Raw genomic sequence first — 9,597 nt, forward strand, 5'->3', positions numbered from 1 at the left:
TCCGAGGTGAGAGAAACCTCCGGAATTCGGTTACTCACTTGATTGGTATATGGACGAGTTGCTGGTGTTGCTGCCGTTCCGTGGCTGTCATGTGTTAATTAGTGTATAAGTTGTATCAATTTTTTTTGCGTGCGCGATTTTTCACGTTTTAATCGAAGAGCAATTTCCGTTCGTTCTTGGGCGCGGAGATCCGAAATAATTAACGGACAATTTTCTTAAACATTGTGGTTTTTAATAAATGTGACGTCATTCGGGTAATAACCGATATCGGGGGTTTCTAAAGTAAGGGCGATCACGTACTATGCTCTCGGAGCAATGGCACCTATCTGTTTTCTTACGTCCATCAAGTCATTAAGGTCACAGTCCGTTTAACCCACCGCGTGACAATTGTCGCACATCATTTACATTGACTAAATACGGCACAGAATTCGTAAACACGTCCTAGTTAGATCATGGTGAGCATGCGCCTTCTTAGCAGAACAGAACCATGTGTCGTTATTCCTATGCTGGTGTGCGCGAATGTGAAAACATGGACAATACAAAAGAAACAGCGTGCAATTTTAAATCTCGGTTTTCTCTGCAGATGAGTTGCTCATGCGACTACAAAATCGGAGCTTTGTTAAACATACGATAGACACTACTATCAACATTTTCGATTTTCGGGCGTCCGACGCGGTGTGGATGGTTGGGTACGTACGCGCGTGCGTACCAGTGCACGTCCGTCGCTTCCAAGGTGAGATCGCTTTGCCACCGAACTACAGGCGCATTACGGAGGCAAATACGGAGCCGCTTCTAACCATCTCAACACCAGAGTTGAGATGATGAGTATGCGTGCGTGGTCGTCACTGCTTCCCGCATCGCTGCCACAGAGCATGCACGGCGCGATGACACCGAGCGTTTACGGGCGTCCCCGCCCCGCTGCCGTCGTGCACGCACTTCCCCGACACTTACGGCGCTACTTCGCTGAGCAACTGTGACGCTCCGCCTCGCGTGTAATGTTTTAAGCCGGAAACGCCGTGTGCGATGTGCCTGCGAAGCCTCGAGGCCCAAGAAATCGCTGGTAGCAGTCTAGGCGGGGAAACTATAGAGTAGGGACAACAACCCCGGTGTAGCTGTGAGGCAAAATATTGGACCAGCAAATATCGGACATTATCTAAACGCGCTGTCTGTTTGCCTGCGACTTTGCGGGTGAGAATCAGTGGGTATAGGCGGCTTACGCGCATTTCTCGCTCGCGCATGCACGCAAGTTCCGGTTTTTGCCGAGGATGATGTTTACACGGGAAATATGCTTGAACTTTACTTAATAGCATGGTTTATATAATGGATTATAAATAAATTAATATATATATATATATATATATATATATTCTGTGTAATGCCCGTTTTGGTCTCTCCTAGGCAATTATTATTATTTTATTATTATTCGTGATCTGCGCCAGGGTTGTACGGTAGTGACAGCTAGATTTCTCGCTTCACGTTTAGAATATGAATTAGCTGCGACCACTGCTCGCCGCGACTTAGCATGAAACCATTATTGCGATATATAATATCAGGAGTGAATAATAATAGATTATTCTATTTTTATATCAGACTATTCACTCCTGATAATATAGCATGCGCAGTCAATCCGTGCGAACTTACCCCGGTTGAGCCCGGTTGTGTCCGTATTTGCTCGTATTTGTCGTGTCGGTGCTGCGATTTGACGCGCGTCTGGCCCGAGCCTGACCCAGTCTAGTTTGATGTAGGATCAAATTTTGCAGTCTGTTCGGGGTAATAGTGATGACAGTTTGGCAGGGGGCATTATCAGGATGATACTCGCGCGAGGTTTAGTGTTAAGATGTTGATCCAGTATAGTAGTAAATTCATAATCCTATAATATGTGGGGCATTCTGACAACGGTCTCCCGGTGTCGTTGTGTAGGCATAATTGTAAAAAATGTGGGCAGCAAACGGATTGTTTATTAAAAGGAAAATGCAACGCTCGTCATTATGCATTAATAATTATATAATCAGTGTTAAAAGTGAAAACGCATTCACCCATATAGCTGGTGTTTGGATGTACTCGGGTCTTATAGCGTTATCAAATCCCTATAGGAAAAAAATATTAACCATGACTACGCCTTCTTACCAATGCTCAGCCCGTGCTTCTCCCGCACTCTCCTGAGAGCATAGACGGCCGCCATCATCTGCTGCACGCCCGCAGTACTGACGACATCGCATGCAGTACTTCCATGCGTGCCAGTCTGGTTGCCACGCCGGAGCGGAAAGAGACCGCCGACGTTGAAATCGAACGCGCTGTCTCGCACCTCAATACTGCTGCTGCTGCACCACATACCTGTGATCAAATAACGGGTCTTAACGGATGTGATAGAATAACGGGTCTTAATCTATGTCCTTCACCCACGGCAACCTTCACCTGTCCGCGCTTTACCCTCTACGGCACGCAATTACGTCGAAAACACGCGAAGTCAATAGATTATCGAGTAGATGAGAATGAGCGTCATACATTGTTATCGATCTGTTCATCGATCACGACCCAGTATTAGAAGTTCACCGGGTGACAGAGAGAGCAGCATGGTGTTTTTCATCAGCAAAACGCTTATAGATTTTTAAAATATATTTATTTATACGTGGCCGCCCGCCTGTAGCGCGGTTAGATCATCGTTTACGGTTAATCGGTGTAATAATTCTACACCGTCGTTTTGGAAAATGGTAGCGTATTCAATGAGGCGCAAGTCGCCTATATTTCAAACAAAAACGTGAACGCATTATAATTATGTCGGAGACTTATGGTATTCATGAATCACATTGTTATTATTTACGCTAAATTATCATTTTTTATGTTATATGATTATAGTTAATGTTGCATTATTATGATGATTTATGTGACATTGTTTATACGTATGTTTGCACTCGTATCAGAGGTCTCAATCCTATATCAGAATAATCTAGAGCATATAAATATTATACTCGCTAGGCTCTCCATACATCTCCATGATCTAGGGATCTATGTCAGGTTAATGACATAAGTGGATGAAACTACAGTCAGCTAACATTTCATTTGTCGAATAGGATAACATCCGGATGCACAAAAAATGGCATAAATGTACACACCAGATGCTAGGTGAAGCGGTGATAGGAAGAACAACACAGCGAGACATGCCAGCATCTCTAGCAGTCTCCGGCAGCAATCGCCGTCGCTCATGTCCCTGTAAATAACCATTAATCGCAGCTTCACGTACGTGCGCAGATGCTATAAGTGCTGCGTGCATGGATGTGGTCGCAGTACATATAACTCTTATATTCACCAGAGTATCGGGTCCACATTCACTTGGGCTGTTTCAATGATATAATGATGGTGACTTAACAAAAATTGTTTTATTTACTACAGGATTCTTCGTTTGTGAACTGGTTAACGCCTAATAATTCCAAGTAAATGCCGTTTAAATGCACCTCTGCGACACACAGTCCCACTGCACGCACGCCACTGTGTATAAACTCGCAGAAAAGATAGAGATCTATCATTTGGTTGTAAATGGATACAATTTGAGTTGATACACTTTCATTTTATTATTAAGACGAGCCCGAGAGTCTGTTATCGGGTCTATGCTTCCAGTGGCTCATTAAAGGAAGGCGACACGTCCGTTGCGAATAACCCCCTCGTAATGATATACCACGAAGCGAAACGTGTCGTCATTTTCAACTGTTTAGCAACTAACATATGAAATAATCCATCAATAACCAATGTTAGTTAGTTAGTTAGTTAGTTAGTTAGTTAGTTAGTTAGTTAGTTAGTTAGTTAGTTAGTTAGTTAGTTAGATAGATAGATAGATAGATAGATAGATGGTTTTTAGTGTGTCATATACTGGGTGAAGCATTGTGGCGTTCAGGGACTCGGACGGAACGAAATCATTGCCTTATATCAAAGGCTATTTGTTCTCCTTTAATTTGCTGTGACAGCAGTATTAACGTGTATGTGCCATTATGCTCCCAACTCTTACATGAACTTTAAATCACCAAATATGTCACTAAGATTACACACAGAGCTAATAATACATGTATTATTAGCTCGATCTTGAGTACGTGCATCTACCGTTTATACGAGAAAAGAGGACACCGAATATAGGCATGCCTGCATGCATATATAAAATGCACCCACACTTTAAATACGTTTTTCGCACGAAACCAGCAGCAGCTAGCATCACAAGTACTATATATCTTATCTGCAACGATGCAGCCATTGCTATCTTCACGAATGCTGGCTATTAGTTCCACTACGGATCACCGGCCCATTACATCTCCGCGATTATAAACTAAATCCAAATACATAAACTGGAAATTTTTACACCTGTCACTGGGGCGGCCCACAATATACAGCATGAATGCGGTGCGTGTGCCTGTTTATCCGTGCTTAGGCTTTATTCTCGGTAATTTTCAACCGTCGTCGCTATCGAACAAAAGCGGAGAGGAACTATATTATGCCCCACAAAGTGAACATCCTATAAAAGCCCCTGTCGATGTATACAACAACCTGTGCGTTACTGGTTACCCGGCTTGTATCGGACATGAGCGAGGGAGTGGTTCAACCAAAACGATCATCCGTGAAAGCGAAACGGCTATAGTATTTGAATTAATACGCAGAGTCAGATTTAAATTAAATGCTATTGCCATAAAATGACGGGCAAATGCTTTCAAGCGTTTGCCATATTTGGGTAATCCGTCTGATACCTATATACGTACACATGCACCACCAACTACTATATACTACACCACCACGGCTACCACCATCCATATACCTATCACATACATATTATCAAGAGATAATTATACATTTAGTATTGTCATATAAATATAATAATAATACAGCTATGTATTATTAGCTCTTGATATTATTCGAAGTATCGCCACTACAGATTACTATAGCCTGTATGGAACGTTCCCTGTATAAACATTGAAACGAAATGCGCATAAAAAATGTTCTACTTGACATAATGATGAACACACATTTAAAACTGGTTTGGTCTGTAGAACCAGCGAAAAATGACAAATTACTTCCTCACTGCACGATACATCAGCAGCTTGACGAATGAGTGCAATAATTATATTACAGTGCAGCTTGGGGGGAACCGTATGTAAACTATCCGAATATCGACTTGTATCTTCTTTACTGATATATTATTCTTATAATATATATATATATATATATATACATATACATGTATACATATATATTTATTTATTTATTTACATATGTATGTAATATTACATATTATATCATTAAAACTACAAACAACGAACTCACCTGCACTTTGTCGTGGCAGTGCGCCGCTGTTGTTTCGAAGGCCTGGAAGACTGTCTCTTCTGTCCCCTTCCCGTTAGCTACGGTCCTGTAAAGCAACGTATGTTGCAAGCCGACAGCAAATATGTGTCATTTAGGATCTATCAATCATCGGTGGGCGTGGTTGAACAAAATCCGATAGGAAAATTTCGCTTCGGTCGCGCAGCATCCCGCCATTCTTTTGCCCCTATGCTAAAGTAGATGAGCAATGATGACGCACGCGTCGCTCGTCGCATTAGCCACCCAAGACTTTACGGCCGATCTTTCCTGCGTAAAAAGACGCGTGCATGCCTGAAGGAGACGTGTATGGCAAAATTTAATCCGAAAATCTCACTTCGGGCGCAGCATCCCGCTGCTCCCCTGCCCCCTCCCCTGCTATTGCCCTATGGTAATTGAACTATTTTTCGGCCGATCTTACCGCTTAACAACAAAGGGGGCCGGAGCGTTTGAACGACATTTACGCAGAAGTCGACAGAGGATACATGAAGTATAATAAACATTACGACTTTGGTAGTAAATACAATTCGTTTTTATTTGCAATAATTTATTATGAAGCGGCGCAGTGTCTTGCGCATGGTGCGCATGTGTAGCTTACCGGAACCGGAACTTACTGTCATGGCAGCGCCCACTTAAAAACAGTCAAAACATAGTATTATGATTATACCTGATCTTCTTGCAAGTTCTAGTAGGCCCTACTTAGTGACTAAACGCTTCCGTTTGCTACGATGTTTATGATGCTTCCGTCGTATATATTTCTGTTTGTGTGGTAGTTTCAATACCAACCAATTGAACCATGCTTACGACTACGTGTGGTTACAGGGCTTTTGTGAGGCACAGTCAACCGACAGTGCAGACTAGCATTATTATGAATAGGACCATCTCACGAGCATCTCTGAGAGCAAACACTCATTACGATGTGTTGGGCGTTTCAAGAACTGCTACTCCTGCGCAAATTAGAGAAGCATTTATTTCGCTTTCAAAAAGGGTGCATCCGGACAAGAACATGGGTGATTCGTCGACACATGCAAAGTTTATCGAAATTAACGAAGCTTACACGGTGTTGAGTGACCAATCATCCCGTCGTCTATACGATTTGGGGCTGTACAGTGGATCAACTGCAGACCGTCCCAGTGACAACTATAGCAGCGCAACTACGCAAGGACCATTTTACTACCACCGACACTCTGGTGTGAATGATTTTGGTGGAAACTCTGATAAATTTCATGATGCATCCTTTTGGGAGAATCGTAAAAAGTCAGAAGACAAATTTTATAGAAATAAGTCATATTACGGTATAAAAGGATTACCTAGGTTACCAAACTTTGTCATTGTCATAGGAATCTGCATATTTATTTTGGGTGGTGTAGTGGCACATTATATTGCCATACAAATGACAACAAGGTACAGGATAAAAAGAATGGATGAATTGCACGAAGTTTACTCTAAGACGTTAGGTGATGTCCAACAACAAGCAAAATTGCATTCGAAGGAGCTGCAGCTAGAACGTGTGGCTGCACGTGTCACTGAACAGGCCAAGCAGTATAGAAAGGCACGGGGCAGTAGCAATGATTGATGAAATTCACGAAAGTTTTTCTGCTTAGCTGCTAAAAGTCATAGTATCAGAAGAAATATAGTAGTGTCTATGTTATCACTCAATTAGGAGCTTTTTAACGATATGCTATGTATCAATGTAGCTTAAAAATAACTCTAAATATGTCTACACTGAATACAGAACCAGAATGCTGCTTTTAACATTAATTTCAGTCAAATTGAATTATGGCAGCTACTCATTCCTTGCTTAATCTTAATGAGAAATAAAAGGAAAACTTTATGTTGTAAACTGCACATGTACTTTTGAGAAATTGTTGTAATACTGTCTCAAATGCTTCAATCAGGTTTGTAGCTAACAAGAAGAGGGGGGGCAAGGGAGCAGTCACCCTTCCCCTTAAAGTGTCTAGGTACATGGTCAAGAGCCAATGGCAAATAACCCATAGTCAGCTGCCTAGAACACAAACTGTGTGTAGCTCTGCACCCCTTCCCACTCAAAATGAGTTGGCTACACGCTCATGATGTGTCTGTGTAAGTACGTGTGTATGTGAGTGTGATTTTGCAAGTGTATGCTCCTTTTCCACTCCATCCTTTCTCTCTCCTTTCTTTTCCTTTGTCTCTCCCCTTTTCCTCTACATCCTCTCGCGAATTGTATCATCCATGACATAGGTACTTCAGTGGATTACCACAAGAAGGCTAGCCATTTTATGGCAAAAGTTTTTCGCACCTGTGATGCACAAAGTGTTGATATATGGATATAATACGCATATTTTTACACGGTAAGACAGGAGTGATAGCGCTATATTGCGCCTGAAGTAGGAAGATAAAGATTGCGAGAGAGGGCCAGAGAGAAAGAAAGAAAGTGAAAAGAATGAGGGGAGGTCCTTCCCGTCCTAGTCTAGTCTATTTCCTCTTCTTGCTCAGGTTATCTCACACGACATTAAAATTAATAGTACGGTGGATTACTACCAGGTGGTTGGCCGTTTTTCGGCTAAAACTTTCGTCCCACGCCAAGTCAGTATGGTCATTCCATGTTAACTGCTGATCTATTTTCACACCTAGAAATTTCTCTTGTGTTAATTGCGGTATCGAGTTGTTACTTAATTCTTATTCAATTTTGGTCGTATCCACAGGTTTAATGATCACTGTTGGGGCAAAAAAGCATGAATTCTGTTTTGTCTGGCTATATTTGCAAGTTATGGTAATCGGACACCTGTTTAATTTTCTTTCATATTCGTTTGCAGTGTATTAACAGCTTTCTTTGGATCAGAATTTGTGACATATATAATACAATCTATGTACTATCTATATACAATCTATAGATATGTATATACATATCTATATAATATAATGTATCGTCAGCATACTGGGTCTGTTCACATTTTTCAAGTACGTTTGGTTTATTGTTGATGTATATGCAGAATAGTAATGGTCCCAGTAATGTCCCCTGTGGAACTCCTCTCGCAATATCACGAGCTCGAGAATATATATATATATATGAGCTCGAGAAAATCACGTGCTAAAAATGGCTTCATTCTATACAGTACACTCGAATTATTATAGGCCGGAGATAAAACACTCATGCAGACGCGCGCACACGCCCGAAAGAAAGAACACACGCACACACGCACACGCACACGCGCACGCACACGCACACTCGCACACGCACACGCACACGTACACGTATACACACACAACACACAGGTTAACGCGCACACGAACGCTCACATGCACGCGCGCGCATACATTCCCGTGCTTATGCGCGCACGCACATAACGTGAAAAATCAACAGCCCGTTTTGATGTTGTTCTGTCTGCGTACGCGACTGTTTGTGTCCTATATGAAATATGCAGACATGGAAACCTGGGAGTTTGAGAGGCGGGCTTTCCCCGTTAGAGAATATAACACTCAGTTGCTTTCATGGCCGTAGTCTTGGGGGAGGAAAAAGGGGCCGCCCCCTAAATTACAGTTTAATAAATGTAGGCCCTAAAAGTAAATTTTTGAAAAGTAAGTTAGTGGTAGTAGAGTAATGTAATTTGAATGTTAATGTCTATAAATGCCATCAGTAATTAATGAAACAAAATTGGTACATGTCTTCAAATACAGGCGTCCTATTTTTCTTGAGCACGTTAAAAGAAATGGCTTTACTCAAGTAATTTAAAAATTGAAATTGAATTGAGCATCAACGAATTTTTACTGTCCTGGGTTTGTTTATCTACGTGCTAGTATATTGAGAAATGTTAACGCCGTTCCTACTCTTCATTATACCCCATCCCATGTTCAGCTCGCGGCCAAGAAAATATACAGTGCGGCTCCCCTGCTATGACGATAGGAGAATTATTTACGAACGAAATTTTATTACTATTTTTGTTCGTAATTCGGCTGTGCTTTTGTATGGTATGTTGACCGACTACTAGAGAGACTAAAAGAAAAGGGGGAGAGAATCGCGGGAGAAAGACGACAAAGAGAGAGTGCAAGAGAGTGTTAAGCGAACGAAAAGAGATAATGAGGGTGTTAAGGAACGAAAGAGATAATGAGGGTGTGAGAAAGATAGAAAGAGAGCGACAAGAACATACAGACAGAGAGGGAGCGATAGAGAGAGAGAGAGAGAAGAAGAGAGAAAGAGAAGAGAGAGAGCAGAAGAGAGAGAGAGAGAGAGAGACGAGAGAGAGAGAGAGAGGAGACATACAGACAAGCAGAACGGGAGCGGGA

General features: G+C 41.9%; 1 protein-coding gene across 1 annotated transcript; it reads left to right on the plus strand.

Moving 5' to 3' along the window:
- Positions 1 to 5,952: 5,952 nt before the first annotated feature.
- LOC106807937 (dnaJ homolog subfamily C member 4-like) lies at positions 5,953 to 7,182 on the plus strand. The gene has a single exon (XM_014810456.1). It carries the CDS (start codon positions 6,131 to 6,133, stop codon positions 6,908 to 6,910), a length of 780 nt encoding a protein of 259 aa, XP_014665942.1. The 5' UTR covers positions 5,953 to 6,130; the 3' UTR covers positions 6,911 to 7,182.
- The last annotated feature ends 2,415 nt before the right edge of the window (positions 7,183 to 9,597 follow it).

This window comes from Priapulus caudatus, unplaced genomic scaffold, assembly GCF_000485595.1.
Source record: "Priapulus caudatus unplaced genomic scaffold, Priapulus_caudatus-5.0.1 Scaffold12, whole genome shotgun sequence".
NCBI lineage: Eukaryota > Metazoa > Priapulida > Priapulimorpha > Priapulimorphida > Priapulidae > Priapulus > Priapulus caudatus.

Bases quoted from the DNA above. Each gene is read 5' to 3' on its own strand.
- LOC106807937 (XM_014810456.1), top strand. From the start codon at position 6,131: ATGCTTACGACTACGTGTGGTTACAGGGCTTTTGTGAGGCACAGTCAA.